Here is a 24,560-nt window from a genome sequence, read left to right on the forward strand (position 1 = left end):
CTCTTATGCTAGTCTGGGCTCTGCTGCTGCTATGATCTCTCAGCTTTTGAAGGAACCCCGTTCCATTTTAGGGGGACACTTCAACATGAAATAAAGTACCACCTTGTAAGGGTGAACACGGGGTTTGGGGTCCCCATGTCTGGAGTCTTCTAGAATTCAAGAGAGAGGTAGTGCTTAAATTTCAGTTTTATCTCTCCTTTTTGGGATTTTCCTAGTTTATGACAAAATGTTTGGTAAGGATTTCCTTGTTTTATTTACTACCAGTATTGGAGAAGTGCAAAAAATAGAAAGCCCCTAAATATTTTTTTGCCATACTAATACAAATGAACATTTACTAGGCTTTTACTAGAGGTCAGACCCTCTACTGTGTTTATGTGTAGGTACATACATCCACATATACACACGTGTGTGCATGTATCAATCACTCCATTTAACCTTCACAAATGCTTTATAAGGTAAGTAAAATTATGTATACTTCACACACTGAAAAAAATGAATGCAGAATACATATAAACTGCACAAGGCAAGGAACAAGTCAGTTCTTCATAATTTTATATGGATAGGTATCAAAAATATAAATTTGAATAATAATGGAAAAATAAACAGATCATGTATGAGACATATTATGTATCTAAAATTTTAAAAACTCACACAAAATAATACCTATTATTTGTTCAGAGACAAATATGTCTATAAAAAAAGACATGAAAGATAGACTGAAAGGACATATATTAAATACCTGACTACAGATGATGGGAGCCGATGGGACTGGCAATGAGGGACAAATGGGACTGAAAAGAAAAGTGGGGCTTGGACTAAGGATAATGTGCCATGAATTGAGGTTATGATTGATGATATCAATCAAATCCAGAGCTGTTAAGCACTTACAGCTCAGTCACTATTCCCCCCTCCTCCCAAAACACACATAAAACATGTCCAACATCACACAGCTAGAAAATGGCAAAGACAGGATTCAAGGTGAGGTCTACTTGACTCCAAAGCCCATATATGCTGTTAACTTAACCTCTGTCAGATCAGGTTGTAATTATCATTTGGAGGAAACTGGAGGAGAGGCTATATATTAAAAGATGAACCAAGTCTCTGCACGTGGTCCCTTGTAAATACGATTGAATAATTAGTTGAGAACTACAGAATGAGGACAGAAATAGAAAAATCTAATAATGATTCTTTTGAAAAAGTAATATAGTAATGTTACTGTAGTATTTATGAGACTTTAATTCTTTAAACTCAATCATGATGCTCTTATATGACATGGGCCTAAATACATACCATGGATAAACATCATCTTGGGACAGTCTTTCAGCACTAGATCTGTGATTCCACAGTTGGTCATAGTGACTCCAACAAGATTTTTGGATTTTAATACAAGGACCTACAAGAAGAAAAATTTAAAAGATGTATCTTCCTGTACTTTCGTTCTTTCTTTTTTTTTTTTTAAAGCTTAAGTGTTTTCACTGGCACAAGTGAGAAGCAACTACTACCAGTCTCTTCTCTTTAGGGCAAAGAAACTATGTAGATGGGAACTTCAGTTCCTTTACATTATTCAGGAACTTGGCTGGACCAAAAGATAAGCAAGGATTTTCTCCTTCACCTGCACATGGTCATCCTCAATCACAGGATCACTGGTACTGGTGGACTTATCTGCTGTCCGCTTCCGCTTCATGGCATGACGTGGCTTTGTTTTGGCAACCTCTAAAAAAGGCGAGAGGAAAATCCAAATTTTAGCCTTGCTGTCTTTCCTTCAAAGAGAGCACATTCAACTGCATATGTATAAACTCCACCAAGGAAACTCTCAATTCTACTACTTGGTTCCCAAAGGAATACAGTCAGACTGCCATTTCCAATTGCCTTTTCCAAAACAAGATCACCTTCCGTTGTCTCAAACATATCAACATCAAACGTAACACTGCGCTCTTCACACCTGGCCCATTCCAACAGTCTAATCAACATTCTCGTCTCCAGGCACTCAACCCATCCTAACTACTACTGGTAGATTAAACTCACCGCTTTCCTGCTAAACAACTTAAAAGCATTGACTACTACTGCTTAGTGAATACATTTCAATGCCTGACATTTGGAGCTATGCTTTAGCCCCAAATGTTCTCAATTTTATTCCATACCATATCCTAGTCATCTCCCATTGCCAATGCCTCTGAAGCCATTAATTGTTTTAGCTTTTTCTGCCCAGAATACCTTTCCTGACTTTACTTTTTGAAATACTACCCATCCCTGAAAGGTCCAGCTTAAATGCCACCTATTCTAGTAAGTCACTTGTATCCCCAAACATCATATGTGGTTCTGTAATTCCCTGTATGTCTGTTTTATTTCTCCATTTAAACTAAAAGCTCCTTGAAGACAACATCATTGTCATTTCATCTTCGTATCAATGTCAGCCGCTAGCAATGAGCTAAAATGAACATTTATTGAATGAACTGGCACTCAACATTCACTGAATGAATGAATGCATCATAGATACGTCAATGTAATAACAATAACAGCAAATATTTACTGAGTGCTTACTGTGTATCAGGCACTGCTCTCAGGGTTTTACTCGTATTAACTAATTTAATCCTTTTACCAGCCCTCTGAGATAGATTATTCTCTTTATTTTACAAATAAGTAAACTGAGACATGGGAAGAGAGAACAGTTTGCCAATGTATTTATCAGTATGCTAGAAAACCTGCAATCATTTATCTGCCAAACCCTGCCTAGTATGGCCCTAATTCATTTACTAGTACTGTTCTAAAACGTTATAGTTTATTATAAAAACAAATATTATGTTGATATTATTTAAATACAAGTTCTAAATTCACCTCAAAAACTTAACAAGCACATATATATTCCAAGACAAGACACTAAAAGTCACTGTCTTCATTTTGAGAGTCACTCTGTAGCAGAGCATATATTGAATGAAAAAAGGTTGACCTTTACGAATTAAATCCCACCATACTGCGCACTGCTACTACTACTAGATTACAGGGTTACCACTTGGTTAACACTCTCACTTCAAACATGAAAGATTACAAAGAAAGATAGGGAAACGAGGTACAAATATTGCAAATTCCCAAAGGCTTGGAGTTAGACAGGGACTCTATAGAGATCTAGTTCAAGTGTTTGTTGTTTTTTTCTTTTTTTCAATACACCAGAACCCTTTCCTCCACCATTCGAAATCTTTGTGAAATCTTATTATAAAACAATTGAAAGCAGCTAATTTGGTTGAAGCCTAAAAGGGAGCCCAAGAGTTTTATCCATCAAACTTCCTCCAAGGACCCTGAACCCAAGCAAAACACTGGGTTTCTGGAAGAGAAAACTACTGATCTAGGTGACCCACTGAAGGCCACCTTCCACAGTATTCCTGAAGGAGCTTCACGAACAATCTATCTTCACTGACAAGGAATCTTCTAACAGCAGCCACCATTTCATACAAGAGCCAAAATTCATACTCCTGTTACAACCAATAATAGGTCCTGGTTCCCTCTCCCAGTACCACAAAATGAAGACAAACAAAAACAGGTCTGTGTCCATTCCTTCATCACAGTGTTCAAATAAGAATCTTCTATTAGCATTCTCCTTCTACGCTCCAATTTTCAACCTCTCACCTTCATGGACTGCTTCCCTCCCCTACTCCTTAACTGATCAGAATATGGGGTTCAAAGTTAAATTTCCTGGTCTCCTGAGTACCCAAACTGGCAGTTTGTTTTCTAAGAAAAGTTTATAAGACTGAGCCACACTTTATATGTAGATAATCTTGAAAAACAAATGCTTCCCAATGTAAAAAGAAAACAGAGTTCATTGTGTTTGTTATTTTCTTATGTCTCCCTCTGTTTATTAGGGACAGTAAATCTTTGTTTAGGGACAATCCTTAATGATTTCATACATCCACCAGCATCAACATACCTCATATGATGGCTCCTACCACTTATTAAGTTCACAATTATTCACTGAGCCCCATACAGTGTAAGACATTGTGCTAGAAGCTGGGAATATAATGGTGAACAAGCAGACACTGTCCCTGACCTCATGGAGCTCACAGTCTATTGGAAAAATAGACATTAAAACACGGAATTACAACACACGGTGTAGTTGACATTAGCAAGATGCTACAGAAACACAGAAAAGCAGACCAATCCAGTCATGGGGTGTCAAGGAAAGAGGTCAGTATTCATGAGAACCATATCATATTCATCTTAAGTGCTATTCTTCGACAATCCGTTATTTTTGTGATATTTATTTTATAAAGTATTATACAATAAGGGTAAAAAGAACAACTTACAGGCATTTATTCCCCAAACAGGAAATCACAAGACAAATAACTACTTCTAACACGGTTTTAACACTACGTAAGGCCGTAAATCAAAAACCAAATTAAAAATTCAAATATTTTCTTTGAAGGGATTAAAAAAAAATCCATAACAATCAAGTTTGTTCCTTTATTAGTTTGGATTTACCTCCTTAAAACTTTTAAAGCAGAATGGCCAACAGATATCAAAAACATGCTAGGTTAAAAATAACAAGTTGAAAGCCACCCAAATAACTTGTTCTTCTTTCCAAAAGAGACCTGGATAATTTAAAAATCAGCAGTTTGACATTTCTCCAGAAAAGTTGTTATTGAAAGTAAATGGACATTTGTATTGTGTTTTAAAATATTAGCAAGTAATTTACCTACCATATATATACACATTAGCTACATACATTAGAAGTCTTCTCAAATTGGAAAAAAAAATCATTAAGACAACAGATATAATTAACCTTAAAAAGTAAAAAGCACTACATAAATGAATTTTTTAAAAAAATTCTAGTAAATTATTTAACCTAAGAAAAGGTTCTGGTCATGAAACAAGTCAGAAGAAAATGACAAAGGGAATAGCAGAACATAAGGCAAAGAAGAAGTTAACCCCCCTCCCCCTAATATGGTTAATGTGAAGGACCCACGTTAAAAACAAAAACAAAACAAAACCCACCAAAACAGTAACAACTATAAAACTTTACCAAGACACATTAAGACAAAATAGTCCCTAAATAGGAAGACTCAAAGCTGTAAAAATGACACTTATCTTTTCAGTCAATCAATGTAAAGGAATTGCAAACAAAACACAAAGATTTGTTTCTGGAACTTGACAAAATTATTATAAAATAAAACTATAAAAATAAATGATAAGTGCATGTCTAGCCAAGGAAATTTTGCAAAAGAGTAATGAAAGAGGACAGAACACTGGAACAGGACAGCATGCCCAGAGATAAACCACAGTATGGTCAAAGTACATGATAAAAGAGCATTTCAAAATGACATACGGATGGATGTCAATAAATAGTATTGAGACAACTTGGTGACAATTTGTAATAAAAAATAAAATTAGTTCCCAGAGATTAAGATAAAGAACTAAACTAAGATAAACAAATAAATGAATAAAAGAATGAGAAGATGTGAACAGTTATCTGAGCCAGGTGTAGGGAAGGCTTTCCACAGCATAAAAATAATGAAATCACAAAAGTAAACATGTAGATCTGACTTAACAAATATGAAAAACCACACAACAAAGGGTGTCATAATGAGGTGTTTCTGTTTAATGGATACAGACTTTAAGTGTGGGAAGATGAAAAAGTTGAGATAGATAGTGGTGATGGTCCCACAACAATGTGAAGGTACCTAATGCCAATGAACTATATACTTCAAAACGGTTAAAATGGTAAATGCTATGTTATGTATAAAGAAAGAGATAAACCATATAAAATTCAAGCTGGGAAAAGTATTTTCATCACGGCAGAACTGATGTTTGCAAAGCATAATAAAATCTGCAAATAAAACTCATATACTTTAATATGAGCTTAGGCTACTATGATAATTAGCACATAATTAATTAATATCTCCTATTTATCTTATGAAAGCTTGTTTTTGTTAGTTTAGCTCCACATGATTCAATCAGCTCTATTTATTGCAATAGTAGATAAAAAGGCACTCTATGTACTGGGTGCTGATTTTAAGATTTTTAAATTGAGTAAGGCTTAGAGAAAATAAAATGTATTATTATTCATTGACAGGTATTCATGACTTAATAAAGGCAGGAGAGATTATTTAAAAATAAGATCAGAAATATAAACAGGATTATAATTAAGGAATGTGCGTACCCCGCCAAACCCCATGCCTCGGCATACACCTAAATGTTATTAATGAAATTATATACATATATGTGTCTTGAGGATATCTTCACCAAAATGATTCTCAGCTAGAGTACTTACTTACCTGCTTTTCTCCTGGCAAGCCTACTGGCAGCAAAACTAGCCTTTGGGAAAATTACTCAAGGCTACAGAGGCGGGGCGGGGTGGGGTGGGGAGGGGGCACCTGCACGCCGGGCTCCCCCAGGCCCAGCGACTTCCAGTCCTTACCTTTCGGCTAAGGTTTTAAAACTGCACTAGGAGTTAAGCCTCTGCAGTGTGGGACGGGAGCAGAGTTTACATACTGGGAGTGAGACGTGGGACTGGCACCACGTTTAAGGTCAGTACACACACACAGTCGCACTCTTCTCGGAAGCTTAACTCTCTGCGCCTCTCCTGGCTGGTATTTTACAAGCTGTTTTACATGCCACCCGCTCCCCACCCCCACCCCATCGCTGAAAGTGAGCTCAAAATCTGTATGAGCACGGAACCCCAACGTAGAAATCAATTTGCCCAACTGGCTTTATGTAAGAAAACTTATGGAAGGAGCAAATGCCCTTCTCAAGTCCTAACCTGCAGTAGCTAATCCTGGCAGCGTTGTCATACCTGACTCAGATACCAGCGGTACATGGGAGAGTCTGCTCCTGGCCCTTGTTAGGGGCCTCCGAGGGTAGTCTTCATTAGACTGCACGTCACAGCTCTCAGGCTGGGAGCTCCCCCTCCTGTCCTCACCTGTAGCCCCAGAGCCACTCCCATTAGTCCTCTCATCATGTGCTGGGCCTGAAGACCCCCCTGGTGGCAGAGTCCTAAAGGAAAAGGCGGATCTCGTACCATCCGGGCCATTCACAACACAGGCTCGGCTGGTTGAAGGACGTTCCTCATCAGAACACCTGCTAGTTCTCCTTTGGGATTCCTGGGGCCTGCGACAGCAGCATCTGGGGCAGACAGAACTCTCTGCATCTCCCTCCTCCACGGCCTCAGAGTCCTCTGACCCACCGGGGGAGCAGACACACTGCCTGGACACATCCACTTCTGCAGGGCTAGGCTCGGAAGAGCCGCTGCTGTTCACCGTCCTTACAAAGTCGGGGCTTTGAGAAGCAGCGCTGTGCGAGCTGGAGTTCCCCACTGTGCTGGCGGTGGTGCTGCTGCAGCTGGGATAAACATCCTTGTTTTTTTTCTTTTCAGGAATATCCCTAGCTGCTTTCATATCGGCTTTGATCTGCTCACTGGTGACCTGACAGCCTTTCTCACAGCTGCTTTCCTCGAGGGGAAACTGCTTCGACTGGCCCATCTGATGGGAGTTGTACCTCTTTCGAAGTGGAGTCTTGCCTTTTCCACTTACTGCTTACAGAAAAAGAAGAATGGCCCGAGGAAAAGAAAAGATTTCAGTACAAATTCTGGACAAAAGGCAAGAGTAAATCTGGAACAGGAAACAATGTACACTAATTTTCCTAAAGTATAAATGGTGACCACATCACTCAGCTGCTCAAAAGTTCTCTATGGCTCCCTAGTGCCTACCTGGTCAATACTCCTTAGCTCAGCCTTCAAGGCTTACTGTGACCTAACTGAAAACTAACTTTCCATTCTTGTCTTCTCTATAAACATTCTACACCCCAGTCCAAACTTTTCTTTGAATATACCCCTGCCTTATTACCTTGGAGCCTTTACTCTCATCAGTCCTTCTGCTTTGGACCTCTGTCCAATCTCTTCTGCACCCCACCCCAAAGCAAGTGCAGTATATGCCCTGTAATATTGTTATCTATGTTTCTGACCTGACTCTTCAGCCAGACTACAGAGAGAGAGAGACAGAGAGACAGTGAGAGAGAGGGACACAGAGAGAGAGAGAAAGAGAGAGAGAGATATCAAGACTTATTCATCTCACCCCTCACAGCACCTAACACAGTACCTGGGGCACAGTAAGCCTCAATGAATATACAAAGGAATACTTAAATAAGGTTTTGTCTGGCTGACAGAAGATCTGGTTTCTAAATTCAGAAACTAAACTTTCTAGGAAACAACAGGTTAGTCAGCTGGTCACATTACTTTTCCTAAATTTCAGTGTCCATTAAAGCTCTTTCAATCACAGTATAGAGATATCTGAATTTCTTAAAAGGAATAAAATGAGAATTGAGTAATCAGTCAGTGGTTAGTAAGTTATTCCAAGTCTAAAGAACTGAGCTTACCATACACTGAAGTGTGTATATATTTCAGGTTCAGTGTTACAGGTATACAAATGTATACTAAACATTCAGATACATTAATGAGTAGGGTACCCAAGGAAAAATAAGTAGACAATTTTACAAAACCTCATCCTTTGCAGAAAGTGGTAAGCATATGGTTCTGGGAAACAGAAGGGAAGACAAGGAAAGAAGTATAAACCTAAAAGTTAAGAGAATTACAGTTTCTTGGTGAGGCAAATGGCAGAAGGTTGTTGACTGGATTTAAAGGGAGATAAGGGATTGTAAGAACATACTTTAGGACTTCCTCAAGCACCAAACTAGCCACCAACATTCGCTAAACACAACTGGACAGATTACCAACTGGGGAATGGTTGTTTTTCACTGCTCTGGATGACTCAGTTGTCATCTTTTATGTGAGGCACAGGCCCCTTGCTAATCCCTGATACTCTGATGCCACAACTTCCTAAAGTCTCCACTGTGGGACTGACAATCCTCACATCTTCTCTTCCCTGAGCCCCAATTCCACAATATTTTTATTGTGCTGCACCTGCCCTTGATAGCACCACCCAGATTTTCCTCTCTTGCTTGGGCTGCTGCCTTTCTTGCCTCCTGTCACGTTTTGTAAGGATATGTTAACTGCACCACAAGCTGTGGCAGGGACACCATTATATAAAGGCCAGTGTGTCTGTTCTCATGGTGACTCTCACTAACAGGTCAGAGTAAGACACAGTCTCTCACCTGATAATTCCCTGGACTGTACAGACTCTCCGGTTTTTTCTTCACGCTCAGAGAAACGCCGGGCACCATTCTTAGGAATCCAGACTTCTTGGAGTTCTAGACTGTCTTCCTCATCGTCACTCTCTGAGTCATGGACAGTAATTGGGGTTGGTTTTACTACACGCTGAAGACCGCTGGGTCCTAAAAAAAGAGCACAGGCCTAACAGTCACTTTTTGCCCGACGAAGGGTCTCACTCAAAGTACTGTTTCCAGGGATGTGGGCTCACAGAGATGCTTTGGCTCTATGCAGCTTCCCTGATCACTCATTTTAATGAGCATATACTTGGATGAGACTCTGTGAAAACACTTTAATTCTAAAGTAAACATTAAGTATGATTAATATACCACCCAACATTATATATCTCTAAAGGAAAATTAAAGTAGAAGAGCATATGGCATCTCCCTTCAGGATCTTCACTGTTTGAAAGAGTCACATAATCATCCTAAAAATAATCAAAATAAGAGTCATAATAATCATTTTAAAAATAGGCTAGATATTTTCCTAATTCTGCAAATGTATGAATGAAAGCAAAGCAAATGAAGATGAGCCTCTGACACCTATGGGACTGGTGAGAACTCTGCATTCTTTAATTAAGTATAGGTCTAATGCATTGGATGTCACAGACATGTTCTTGAAAGGCTAGATGCATGTTACAGTTTGCTTATTTGATTACATTTATGTCAAAAATGTTTTATCTACTTGGCATTACACATTGTAAACCTTCAGCTCTTACAACCCACTTTTCTCGGACAAGTGACTGATATCTGCTCCATCAATAAAATATAAGCTCCAAGGAACCTTCCCTGTCTTTTTCCTGTCACATTGTACAATGCCTGGCACAGAGTAGGCACTCAATAAATATTTGTTGAATAAGTGACTGCATCTGTAAGACACTTAAAACAAGAGCAGTTAAAGAATATGTTCAATTCAAAGACAAGGTAGCATTTGAACAGACCAGGAGTGAGAAAACTTGAGTTCTCATTTCAATTCTGTCCTTTGATCAATAGCTGAGTGGTCTTGAGTCAATCATTCAAACTTTTGAAAGAATATTAGTTTCCCCATCTGTAAAGATGAAAGATTACATTAGGTAATCTTTATGTACTATATGACTCTTAGCCTGCCATAAGTGACCCAATGGCAAACTGAGACTAGATCTTGGTCTGTTTATTAAATCAAATCAACCTCTCCACTGCTCCTTCTCCCCATCAAAATGAAGGGAGAGGACAAGCAGAATATTTAATCAGGTTGTTTATTTTCCTAGCTATAATTTGAGTGCTTTCTTTCTCTACACACACACACACACACGCACAAATATGCACGTGTGTACACCAATATAGAAAGAGGAGTTGCTGCCACAGTTACAAAAAAATCAAAACCAAACTTTAATGAGATACGTATACACATGCACAGCAAGAAGAACATCAAAATGTAATACAGGCCTTGTCAAAAATAAGCAGCATGTAACACATCATTAGCTGTAATGTTGAAAAAAATAATCATTCTCAGTGTTTTACTTTGTTCATTAGAGTCAGGCCCTAGTTTTCAGAACCATGAATGTGGGAAGTCACACACTTACCTGCTTGTTCCTCGTCGACGTCCACAGGAATAACTGCCTGACTGTGAGCTGGAGCCTCATGTTCACTCTCAGCCGTCACCTCTCCATCTTCTTGAACCATGTCTTCCATCTCGTTCAGTGCTTAAACAAAAATAATCACAGTCAAAGTAAAACCAGGAGATGTCTAAAACAACCACAATGGCAGGCAAAACTGTGGCACCCTTGAGAAATGAACAGCCTCATGATCATTAGGCCCATTCAGAAAGAATATCATGTAATTGTGCTTCATTATATCGACATCAATAAGGAGTGTCCAATTCTACAGGAGGGGAGCTCACAGATGGGAAAGGATCACTTGGTAGAGAAAGTCCATCATTTTAAGATGAAAGCAGGGAGAAAGGCACAGCTGAAAGAAGAAAGCACCTGTTCATTCCTGAAGATGTTACCAGGGATGGCTGTATGAGGCAACTGTTTGTCTCCCTCTAAGCTATTTGCCTGATGGCAGTGAGAGCCAGCTACTGGAAGACCTTACGATCATCTTGTAAGCAATTAGTCTTGTAATATCTGCCAGCTGAATCAGGATGCATTCATTGAGCAGCCAAGCTCAAATTGCGTATTTCTTTTCCTGCTCTCTAGAGACTGCATCATTTTTGGCTAATGTGTGGCAAGGATTATTAAACACAGTAAGTACATATTTAACATTTTAATATCACTCAAATGTTTTATTTGCATCTAAGTCTTCACTAGGGTTATTAGTGCCTATCAGTGAATGGGAACGTTTATATTTTTCCAGATGACAAGCACAGTGAACAGTATCAGACTGATAAGCTTCGATCACTTTACTACATCTTCTTAAGATACAACGGTCACTTTTCTACGAGGATCCTAAATAAAATAATTCCTGGCTTCGCCAGCTGTTTACAAGATTAAATCCAAATCCCTCAAGTCAGTATTCAACCCAGTACCCTCTCACTACCTACACCTAAGCTTGGGTACCCGGTCCCAGTTTCAGTCAGGACGATACCAATACTGTCCTTTACATTTATAGCTCAGCCAGGACCCAGAGGGCGGCAGACTGTGCTTACCCTGTGCACCACTCAACGCCTACGGGTGCTCAACACTACTGCTGGGAAATCAACCAACCATCTGAATGAAATGAATGAACCAACACAGAAGAAAACAATATCCTGTTCCTGAAAGAACTAAAGAATCTACTGAATTTGTAAGTAGACAGGACAAATTCATACAGTCAACAAAGAAACAAGATAAAAATATGAGTAAGCCAGAAAGATACCACTCAGATAAATGCCGCTGGAATATACAGCAGAGAAGTCTGAGATTTCAGGGGGACAGTGGGGTTTGCTTTGGTCTTAAATATACATACACAACAGTACATTCCCCCTCATGTTTAGCCTCCCATCCCAAATTTTTGCCCAGCCCTAGCCCTCAATAACTACACTTTATTTAGGGCCAAAAAGAGAACTCACCTTGTTCAGAAACATTACACGATAAAAGCCAATCAATTCGCTTCTTTCATTCAACAGTGATTATGAACAGCGGCTAGTAATTAATGTGTACATACTCTATGTCCGGCTCTATGCTAAGTGCTCTTATATACATTACCATATTTATTTCTTATAGCAATCTTATGAGGGTACTACTACTAGCCTCATTTTTGCAGTTGAGGAAACTGAGGCTTAGAAAGGTTAGTAATTTGCTAGGATTTGAAATGAGGTCTGTTTCCAGAGCCTGCTACAATACAGGGACGATGAATAGATGGGAAATTTATAGTCCCTGCTCTCAGAGAATGCACACCTTCGAGCAGAAATGTCAGACACACAGAATAAGGTCAGAATATACTCATTAAGGGCTAGAACAGTCCAAGTAAGGGGAACATGGACAAAAAAACAGCAGTTAATTCTCCTGTTCAACAGGGAAGGTTTCACTGAGATGGGGTGACATTTCATATATACTAGGAAGCACGTTACATTTTCCAGAAGAGTAAGTAGGCCAGTGATAAAAAGAACAAGAGTTTGTGTTGAGATGAGTGTATGAAAGAGAAAAGAAAGCTAAAAAGGTAGTCTGGGTCCCAGATTGTGAAAAGCTTAGAATTGCTTCTTATAGGCAGAGGGAACCACTGGAACAGAAGTACATTCTTATATCTACGTGAAAAGGTTTTCCAAAGCTGTTGAGTAATTGCTTTTTAGGTTGCCACAATAACCTGTGGAAATATTTAATATAATATCTCAAGGTTATTTTAAACTTAACTTCTTTAATTGTATTCATTCATTTGGATATTTATTTAGCGCCTACTACAATGTGTTACTGTTCCTAGGTGCTAAGAAACAGTGGTGACATTCAATATCTCTATTTTCATGGAGCTTATTCCAGTTGAGGAAGGAAAAAAAATGTTTAATCAACAATAATGAAAACATCAGAAAATAATATCTTATGTAACAAAATTAAAAGAGGATGATATAACAGAATGAATTGGTGACAAAGTGGTAAGGTGATCAAAAGGTACAAATTTATAGTTACAAAATAAATATAAGTCATGGGAATATAATGTACAGCATTGTGACTATAGTTATTAATACCGTATTGCATATTTGAAAGTTGCTAAGAGCAGATCTTAAAATTTCTAATCATAAGAAAAAAACTTTGTAACTATGTATGGTGATGGATGTTTACTAGACATCCTTACTGTGATCATTTTGCAATATATACAAACACTGTCAATTATACCTCAATTGAAAAAAAAAAAAAAGATTAAGGTGGTAAGGAAAGACAGCTCTGAGATTAACATTTAAGCTAAGACCTGAATATCAAGAAGAAGCCAGTCATGCAAAGATGGAGGGAGGGACATTCTAGGAAGAGGCATCAGTTGGTGACAGCTTGGCACATTCATGCATGGTGTGGGAGGTGGGGAGTAGCACAAGGTGAGGACAAGCCAGATCATGTAGCACTTTATGGGCCAAATCAAGAAACTGGATCTTTTTCTAAAGCAGTGTGAAGCTACTGGAAAGTTTTAAGAAAGGGAGTAACACTGTCTGGTACATGTTTTTTAAAAACTGCCCTGGCTGCTCTAAGAACTAATTTTACTTTGAAAGCTGTTAAAACATTTAGGTAAAAAAGGTCTGGTACAATGAGAAGGAGAACGTAGATGGATTGGGGAGATGTTTTAGAGACAGTCAACAAGACTTGCTAAAGGACTCGATGTTGGGGAGTGCAGGTAGGTGCAAAGAAAGGATAATGTCTCAATAGATGTCTCTGGTAATTAAATGAGATGATGCTACCCTTGGGCTAGGGAAAAGGCAAGTGATTCTTGGTTTTGATTTTTTTTTTCTTTATTTCAAAATATTTTATCATTGGGCAGTACATCTTTTTCAGAACAATTTTAACTTACAGAAACGATGTAAGCTATCTTTTAATCAAATATCAATGTTTACCAAATATTCTGTTCAGGAGAAATGTTATTTCAGTTGTAAAAAAAATCCTGTTACCAAATATAATCATAAACCTTAATGGATTTGAGCTATTTTTACAAATATATTAACTGGTCTCTTTTATATAAAACCTGATTCTAAATTTATAGCCTTCATTAACCATTATAAAATAAAGAAGTCATTGACGTTTAATAAAATAATTTGCATGCAACAATTTCTAGTATCAGGAATAACTATTCAGCGGTTGACAAGTATTTGCCCCTAAACAGAAAACAAAATGAATCTACTGGGATTTTTTTTCACATTGTAGCCTGTCCTCAGACTTCAAAAACAAGGATTTTCCAGAAGTCAGTGGTTTTCAACATATGATCCCCAAACAGCAGCATCAGCATCACCTTGGAACCCGTTACAAATGCAAACTACCTGGCCCCACACATACCTACTCAGAGCCTCTGAGGTGAAAGCCAGCAACCTGTTCTAACAAGTCCTCCAGGTGATTCTGATGCACTCAAATTTGAGAACCATTGCCCAAAATAAGTGCTGCAGAGCAATTGCACTTAGTGGTTACTTTGTGGAGGTAGTGGTGAGGGAATGCAGTGGCACCCCACTATTAAAAGCAGTATGTAGGATTTGTTTTAAATCCAGATAGAAAATTAGTTAAATGATGTATAGGCAAAACTATGCTTTGTCGTTATAATTACTTCAAAAGTAATTATATTAAAATAATGTGGCAAAATGCTTTAGCAATTACAGAGGCATGATTTTGACACATGGTAATGTTATGTTAGGCAATGTGAATTGTTAGAATATATGAACATCTCTTCCTGTTTTACAGTGCTGTAAAATGAAGGTAATGAACTTGTATTTTCAGTTAACATAACTAGCTCACAATAAAGCATTCTAAATCTTAACACTTTTGGAAGCGCAAATCTAAGAAAGATAATATCCTTAACCAAATTATAGAATTTTGGTAAATTAATACAGTACTCTGTAAAACAATAAAAGCATATTGTTGTTGGAGTCATCTATTACCTTAATGATAATGTTCACTATAAAACACCATATTTTATTTCAGTGGTTTATAAAGCAAAGACACAACTTATACAAATTAAAGGGCTTTTAAAATTATACAGTGCCCTTCTTTGATAGGCAATTACTTCATGCAAGCTGATTAAGTTAAATACAACAGAGCAAAAGAGTGAGTGAATCCGCTTCATTCCAGCGTTGGTCCAAACGCTCATGTATGGAAAGTTTTAAAATTCTACATTAAGGAAAGTCAACATGTGAATACCAATTTCAAACTAAAGTAATTTTTAAAATATTGTTATGCTTGTACCTAAAGAGTGGAAGCATCAATGTTAGCCATTTCAACTAACGTTATTTCCCAATGATCCCTTTTATTTTTAATCCCCGTACCACTCTTTATGTTTTTTCTGTTAGTTGTTTCTCTTTCTTTTATTTGAATTCTTTCCACCACTGCTGGTTTTGATCAACAGTCACATGGCCTTTCTCCAGGTCCCCTTTTTTTTTTTTTTTTTTTTTTTGGGCCGTGCCATGTGGCTTGCGGGTCCCCTGGTCAACCCAGGCCACAGCAATGAATGCACCAAGTCCTAACCACTGGACTGCCAGGGAATTCCCCTGGTCCTTATTTTTTATTTAAAAGGATCAACCTGACATGTATGTAATAATAAATATACATAAATATATTGCCAAGTTGGAAAGACCCATGGAGCCTAATGTTTTATGCCAATCTTCATTTCTCTAAAATTCTGCCACCATCTTTGGTATTCTTAGGCTTCTTCTTGTTGAAGCTGTTGAATTCCTCAATCTTGGCATTTATGTCACTAATTCCTTTGCTTCTCAGCATTTGAAGATATATTTGACAAATACTGTACCTCAAGTATTTGGTTTGTAGTCATGTCTCTCATCTACTGAACCTTAGTTTCAAATGTTAGTAGATTTAAGTTTCCATTGTTCTCTCTTAAATCAAATAACGTGTTCTTGCATAAGTTTTAGCTCCTGCTGCATCCATATATGACTTCACAATGGAAGGCATCCTCCATGCTATACTGAGAAGCCAATGGCCATGTAACTTTCTAGTGGAGTCTATAATCTGTCCAGTACATCAACTTCAACCACAACTGGGTTTGTAGGATTTGGGGAGTTCTGCACTGCAGCTGCTGTAACAGTCTTCTGTGAACGGTTGGTATTCTCTGAAGTCCAGATCCTTATGATGGCACTCAAGAACAAGGCAAAGAAAGAATACCTGACCTCACTCCCTGCTCCTTCACCCCTAGCACCTGCTGGCTCTGCACTTTTGTTTTTGTATTTTAGGAGGAGAGATTTAGCCATAAGTTTGAATGCCTAAGAGTACTCATGTGGAAATTAAAAGTATGAAGTTGGATATAACTGCAATTACTTTAAAAAACAGAAACATCAAAGCCGAAAATACAGGTTTAGAATTCATTAGCATATAGTTGGTACTGAAGCCATGAGACTGAATGAGGTCATCTAGAGAAAATATGTAGAGAAAAAGGGAGAGCAAGGACAAGAGCGGAATAGAGGAGGTGGTGCAAGCAAACTGAGGAGGCATGTCCAATGAGATAGGAGGAAAACCAGGAAAATGGTTTCAGGAAGGCCAAGAGGAGCAAATATCTCAGGAAGACAGAAGTGGACAACAGTGACAAATGCAGCTGAGATGAGATGTCAAAGAAGATGCAAGTGGAGAAATGACCACTAGCCTTTATGAGAGAGTCACTGGTGACTTTGCCAAGAGCCAAAATGGACAGTTCTATAGAGAACATGTGAGGTAAGGAAGTGAAGACAATGCCAACAGATGATTCTTAGGTCAGGACATGCATACTCAGAGTGATCCTAAAGGAAATTAGGCTCTATACACAGAATACTTTCATTATGAGAGGAGTTAATAACACCAGGGCACGCCATTTCTCATTAATTACTCTGCCTAAGAGAATGAGTGAAAGGGCAACAACCAAATAGTGGCTAGAAGAGATTCGTTTTCCAGTTCTTAAGGGTCAACTGGGAACCTGGAAAATTTGTTAAGGAAACGATTTCACTCCATTCTCACTCATCAACACAGGGGCAGATGAAGCCTAATAACACATGGGCTGGCACACAGCAGGAGTTCAGTCAGTATCAAAGAATTGGAATGGATAGTTACATAAGTGAAATCCTGTAGGTCCTTATTAGCTCACGTACTTAATTTTCTGGGTGGTTTTGAAGACTTAATGATGAAAGGTATATGAAAGGTTTCCAACACAATGTCTAGCACATGACTACTGTTCATTTTTCCAGTTCTTGGAACACCCAAAAATGATCTCCATGTTCAAGTCCAACGTAGCTATCTACTGGTCAGCGAGATATTGAAAGATGCTCCTTCACCCAAATCCTGACAGTTAAATCTCCATTAAGCCAGGCCTCTAAGGCTCACTGTACCCTAATTCTCATGGCATCTAAGTCCTTCCTTTTCTGTAAATACCTCAATAGCTTCTATGGACAAGAGGCATTACAAAGGTAACTTTAAAATAAGCAAGCAGATAGGCAAACTCCATCCACCCCCTCATTTGCTTTGTTAGCAAGGTCCCCCCCAATGTGTAAAGTGACAAACTGAAATAGGAGGTGAAGGAAAGAGAAGAGAGTAAGAGAAATATGACCCAAAGTAAAAATCATTTCTATCTGGAGCTCACAAAAGATCTGGGTTACCGTCGGCTGCAAACTGCTGCTCTCCTGGCTGCAGGTCTTGCCGGAAGTCATTCTCCTCGTCTGAGTCATCTGGGTGATGGTGATTGTTGTCGTGGATGTTGGCATTATTCTGGGCATTGTTATCATTGTCATTGTTGGAGTTCTGATTGCTAACAAGGGCCGAGGAAACCCCAATTCCTGTGCCTGCGCTCAGACCAACCCGAGCACAGCCCTAAAGCAAGAAGAAACCATGTGCTTATTAATTTGGGTTAGTATAGAACCCTGCATTTTTAATATTCCTTCATTTCATCTTTACATAGAATATTTATATGGCACTTTATGAAATACTTTCACATATTCATAAAGGACCTCGTTTAAGGCCCAGAACACTTCAAGCAAGATAAAGCGTTATCAGTCTTGATTTACAGATGATGACATGCACAATGGGAAGGGATCTGTCCAACAGTGCACGACCAATAAGTGGTACAGCTGGGACCTGAAACCCAATAATCTGTCCTCAAACCCTGAGCTTTCTCCACTATATCACACTGCTTCAACACTGGGAATATAACCGTTAAGAACTGACAAGAGAGAACATAATTTGTTGAAACATTAAGTTTTTATTATGATGCGAGTATAAAGCTTTATTTGTTAAGCAGTTTTAAAATAACATTTTGTACAACTGGGCAACCTCGGATTTCCCCAGATATGCAACTGAACAGAAAAGGTAGCAGCAAAGTAAAACATTTCCAAAACAAAATTCCTAATCCTTACTTATATTTTGGGTTGCTAATTAGAGATTTAATCTTCCAACTAATTACTCCTGAGTAATAACTTTTGCTTTAGCTCAAATTTCCACCTTTGCTCTCACCTTCACTTTATAAACCTGATGGAGACAGCTTACCACTTACTTTTTCCTTTCCTTTCTCTGGAAATCCCTCAATAGTCATTTACAAGAACAAGTGGCCATACATTATTATAACCTTTATGCCTTCCTTCACTGAGGCTGGCAGTAAAAAGTCAAATTATAACATTGTAAAGGCATATTATTAGGAAAAAAAATTACTTAGGCTGTTTTATTTTCTTCCTTCAGTATCAAAATAAACAAAAATGCTCTCAAATGTGACTTACTTTGGGTGGTTCACGAAACATCTGGTCCAGTGAAATAAACTCCAGGCTGGGCAACAATTCAATAAACTGGCCAAAGGAGTCCAGCTTCAAAGCATGGCAACGCACTAAGTTGATATCAACCAATCGAGTCCATCTTGAGTGGTCTATTGAAGAAATAATATGGCCAGAGAGAATGTAACTAACAGTTTCTCCATTACTCATGAATTTTGCTATAGGTCACAAAGACTTCCAAATCCTTTTTCCTTGAGTAAATATTCTTTTATTTCATGATCTCTAACACTTGATGACTCTAAACTATGATGTTTCCTTACCTAATTTCATTGTGAGAACTAGATGGCTTGGAAATCGTTACGTTAACTTGAAACTAAGTCAGCCTATATTTAAATGTGATTCACTTAAAAACCTACATGTCTATTTAACGATAGGATACTACTTAAAAGAAATGTTGGCATATTCCTTTCATAAAACAGTATGCAGCTATTAAAAGAATGAAGAAGAACTGAATATGCTTACTAATATGGAAAGCTCTCCAAAATATTCTTAGTGCAAAACACAAGCTACAGGACGATGTATACACAGTAAGGTCCTTTCGTATATGTAAATCATTTTTAAATGCTATATATGTATAGGCTGCAATATGCACAAAATAACCTGTCCAGAAGAATATACAAGAAACCGTTGATGGTGGTTACCTTTGAGAAGAGGAGACTTTTCATTTTGTACCTTTCTGTATTGTCTGATACTGTTTATCAAGTGCATGTATTACTTTTAGTTTTTAAGTGTTAACAGGAGTTCTGAGTGATGGGATTATAGGCCATTTTTTATTTTCTTCTTTATACTCTTCTGTATTTAAGAAAACAAACAAACCAAAAACCCAATAAATGTTATTTTTTAAAAGCGATCTACGCCGCATACAGCCTAAAGTTTATTTCCCAATAACTTCTTGGTGCTGCTGGGGAAGGGGTAGAACTTCTCTTCTCATGGGTGAGACATGGCCATTCTAACAAATGATCTCAGCAGAGGCCTGGGAGCCCTACAACAGGTCTGGAGATGGGTTTTGTAAGGAGCTACAGTATCCCTGTGCGGTGGCTCAGACGGCAGAGCAGACTGGTCTGCAGGTGTCAGTAAGGGGGCCTGGTTTGGTAAGAGGATGTCAAAATGAAAATTCTCTAGCTCTGAATTTATTTAAAGGCTTGTGAATTTAAGTATTTAAGAAGGGCTTTAAAAGAAATAAATAGCATTACTCTCAGGGAGGGAAATAAACTCCCCTCATAAGGAAAAATACCAAGTGCAAAAGTCACCCTTCTATACACAAGGGATACTGTATGGAGGGGAGATTCGAAATAGCCTAGGATTTTAAGGCAATAGAAAATTTCACAAGTTTATGTTTAATATGTCACCTAATTCAAGTTTTTAAAATACATACCCACTTTGTTGGTTCAGATGATATGCCATTTGAAGGTAATACAGAGAAAACAATCATAACATCCCAGGCAACAATTCCTAACCTAAACTTTACGTGCCTGGCCCAAAGAAAAACACATAAGGATCAGTACAATTGAATCTATAACTCGGACAGTGCAAATTTCTAGGCAGAGAATTTCAGGAGTTCAAAGAGGCACTGAAAATATTTCCAACTCAGTTATCAAAGGTTCCCAGAACTTCTATGAATGATCCATATAAAATATCTACATTTTATATTAGGAATGTTAATTCATGACACAAACAGAAAACAAGGATACATATTATTTTGACATTAATAAACTAGAGCCGCACTTAAGCATACAGTACCTGAGATCCAATTGTATGGGTTATGTAGATGCGGGCAATTATAAATTGCCAGATATTTGATACAGGAAAAAACTTCATTGACTGCCTTCATCCCTATATCAGTGATGATACCAGGATTTTCTACCACATCAGCCAAACCATACTTCACCAGATCTGCATTAGCCATTCTGCCTAGAAAGAGAAATTGATTTAAAAAACAAAAATAGGTTCTTAAAGTGTCATGGAGTGTTGCCAATTCTTTATTTTAACATCCAGTATGATTAGTCTCTATGATCATGCGGCGTCATCTCTCCATCATCAGGTTCAGGTTCAGGTACAATTTTAGGTTAGGTATTCTGTACGAATGGTAGCCTTTATTTTGCAAAATAAAAATTTATGTTAAAAGTTAAGGGACAGCTAGTAGGAAAAGATTATTTTCAATTGTTTAGAAAAGGAAAAAAGAAGGCAAAGTCTTAAAGCAAAACTGAGGGATAAATTGTATTGGTTTACATTTATGGTGAAGTTTTAGTTTAAGCTTTTAAGAAGAAAAATAAAATCTTAAAAATGTAACTCTTTCACTCTATAAGGATAATGTTTTTGGAGTCGGGTGTGGCCATGTGTAGAGAAGAGTACACTTTGAGAATTCAGATTCATTTTTAGAACCATGTATAGGTTAGTAAATATGTACCTAATCTCAGAAAGTGGACTTTTAACTCACACATATACCCACTCTCTCTGCCTTTGGGCTTTAATGCCTACTGTCTTGTCACAGACTAGGGAGTGGGTTTAGTAAAAGAGGATCCTCCATTCTAGATTATGCCACTGGAAATCACACCTTATCCCTTGTTTCCTATCATTATTCCTGCCACCTGCCTGACCTTTGCTCTAAAGGATGGTCCACTTGACCACGAGCAATTTGAAGGAAAATGGGACTTTGCCTAGTTAGTTTATAGTTACATTTTCAATGTCCAGCATAATGCTGGGATATTATGATATAGGAACCCAATAAACGTCTCTCATGGTCCTTGCAATCAACTGACATAAAATACAAAGAAAACACTGTTGCTCTGGAGAAGCTGCCCTGCCCTTCAGGGCAGGGATTCATACCTTTAGCCTGGACATGTTTAAAACAACCCGCCTACTCCCAACTCTTCCAGTTTCACTTTCCATATAGTTCATGGTCTCTCTCCTAGAGTCCCTGTTTTTTGTATTTACTGGCATTTCTTGGAGATTTCACCTTAACCAATTCTTCATAATATTTCTGAGCAATTTTCTTTAGTCTCCTGGTAAAAACTTCTTTCTTGCCCTTTGGACTTAAAATTTGCCTTCTTCCTTATGATCAGGTAGATTTTGAACTGATCCCAGGTAAGGTGTTGTCAGAATAATTGCTACAGCCTAGCATGATAAATCTATGTCTTACATTCATTCCTTTGAGACCTGTTCCTGCTCTTAGGTTCTCCTGATCATCACACTCCCTCAAAACCCTGATGGCATCACCTAGGACTCAGATTGTTTCTTTCTGATTCAGCCCAGAGGTCAGCTAAAAGTAAAAGCTACCATTCACTGAATGCTTTCTAAGTGTAAGAGATTGTAATAATAAAAGACCATGTTTTCTCATTTGTTAAATGGAGGTAAGACCGTTTCCCACTTTTTTATTGGGTGGTTTGAACCCACGAAATAACTTGCCCCATGATTAATGAAATTCCATCTCACTCCCTCTTTCCAAAGCCCCAGCACTAAACACTACTCTATACTGCTTCTGGATCTGAATGAGTTTTACACCCCTATCACCTTCACATGAATCTCTGAAATCATGAATCTGTGTAAACAAAGAACCCCTAAGTATTCATCCTTGGATCACTTTTCTTATATTCCCAGTACACAGCATCTACTTTTCAGCACACCCATTTCCCCAATCTGGCACTGTCACTTTTACGATAAGTGTATGGGGACAAAGGTGATGTTTCTATCTATATTTTGCCAGAACCTTTGTAACAAAGAATTGGTGCAAGTTTTACCAGGAGCCACCCCAACCTCCTGGAGAGATGCTTCAAAATCTAAATGGCTGAGAAGCAAGAGACTAAGTGAAAGAGTGTAAGCAGTGACCTCTCATTCCTCTCTACATAGTCTGTTAGACACACCTGGCACCTATTTTCATACAGAGACTCCCACACTGTCTTTGGAGTAATAGAGGAGAGTACGTATACAGGAGAAATGGATGAACTGCAACAAATATGAAGAATGGCTTATAAAAAAAATCAAAACTAAGAGACTATTAAATATGAAGGAGACTATGAAACAAGTTACGTTGAAAAACGAGATAATGGTAGTCAAAAGGTAAAGTGTTGGGACTTCCCTGGTGGCGGAGTGGTTAAGAATCCGCCTGCCAATGCAGGGGACATGGGTTCGAGTCCTGGTCCAGGAAGATCCCATGTGCCGCGGAGCGACCAAGCCCATGCGCCACAACTACTGAGCTGCAACTACTGAAGCCCGCGTGCCTAGAGCCCGTGATCTGCAACAAGAGAAGCCGCCACAATGAGAAGCCCGCGCACTGCAACGAAGAGTAGCCCCCGCTCGCTGCAACTAGAGAAAGCATGCGCGCAGCAACAAAGACTCAACGCAGCCCCCAAAAAAGGTAAAGTGTTTTTCTATTGAAAATGTGTGTTAAGGGGAAAGAAACACTATAGGGAAATAGCTGGTTCTAAAGATAATTCTCAAAGACATTCTTTCAGTGGACCTAAATGTGGCCATCATGAAAATACAAAATTTGTCAAGTTTTTAGCTTTCGGGAAGAACAAAAAACAAGACCATAGAAAAAAACACCAATTACCAAGCTAATAATTTTAAGTTACTACACAGATACTGTAGAAACGGAATGGTAGCAACTTCACTGAAAACCAGAAAAGCCTGATATCAAATACATTAATTTTATTTGAAATTACTATGCTAGTTTAGCATTTTAAAGCTACGTTGGTAAAAAGCTGATCTTTTCAAAGCTATATAGATTAAAAATGATTCCTGTGTTAAAAAGGCTAGAAAATAATGCTTTGATTTTTTTTTAGTGCTTCACCTGTATTGATGAGAACTGCAACAAAGTAAAAACAAAACAAAAAAACCCAACTATTATTGTGACATATATCAGAAATGAAAGGGGACAAACAAGTCATATTGTTTGATCTGGACTAAGAAGAATTAAGCCTTCTTATGTTCGTCTACAATGCAAATTAGATCCAAAGAAAAAATGCCATCTGGTATGACAGTGAGAGTTTAAGAAGACTTGTTACAAATTACATGGGTAAGAAACTAAGTCTTGCAAAAATAAATACATGCTGAAGGTGTAAATGTTTTTGCATGTCTGACTAATGTCATGTGGAAAAAAAGTTTGAATAATGAATTGACATGCATTCAAACCCAAAGGAATGAGTTCCCAATTGTAAATACATTCCAGAAAACGCTGTGAACAAGCCTTCCAACAGCAATCATCATTAAACGAATACTGACCATTATGTGCTCACACTATCTGGAAAATCCAGAACCCCCAGTGGGCTTATTACAGAAATAAAGAGCATGGGCAGGGAATGGGACCTCATCAGAGAGGACCATCAAAAGCTTCAAGAAGTGTGGCAGATCAAATTCAACAAATGGAACCAAGGATGACATTCTGTGAAAAAAATGAAGCAGAATGGGAAAGAAACTTGGGGAGCAAAGGGGAGACAATATCAAATGTAAATAAGGATCTTTTTTTGGGTAGACAATCACTACACTTTCTATAATATGCTAAAATCAGAGGCAATATAGAAAGAAAAAAATCACTGACACTTCA

General features: G+C 38.1%; 1 protein-coding gene across 8 annotated transcripts in view; it reads right to left on the reverse strand.

Annotated features, from left to right (window-relative positions):
* Positions 1-24,560, reverse strand: part of FBXO38 (F-box protein 38) — a 52,623-nt gene that overhangs the window by 6,678 nt on the left and 21,385 nt on the right. For 2 of the 8 annotated variants that reach the window (XM_082454057.1, XM_082454058.1), the window contains exons 10-17: positions 20,759-20,929; positions 18,968-19,110; positions 17,858-18,068; positions 10,710-10,829; positions 9,094-9,273; positions 6,749-7,519; positions 1,613-1,713; positions 1,291-1,393 (exon numbers count right to left, since the gene is read on the reverse strand). In XM_082454057.1, the coding sequence (XP_082310183.1) occupies positions 1,291-1,393; positions 1,613-1,713; positions 6,749-7,519; positions 9,094-9,273; positions 10,710-10,829; positions 17,858-18,068; positions 18,968-19,110; positions 20,759-20,929 (1,800 nt within the window). The remainder of the gene's footprint in view (positions 1-1,290; positions 1,394-1,612; positions 1,714-6,748; positions 7,520-9,093; positions 9,274-10,709; positions 10,830-17,857; positions 18,069-18,967; positions 19,111-20,758; positions 20,930-24,560) is intronic. The other 6 variants (XM_082454063.1, XM_082454061.1, XM_082454059.1 and 3 more) reach the window with 6 other exon arrangements.

The sequence above is a fragment of the Balaenoptera physalus genome (genome assembly GCF_965194825.1).
Source record: "Balaenoptera physalus genome assembly, chromosome: 3".
NCBI classification, from domain to species: Eukaryota; Metazoa; Chordata; class Mammalia; order Artiodactyla; family Balaenopteridae; genus Balaenoptera; species Balaenoptera physalus.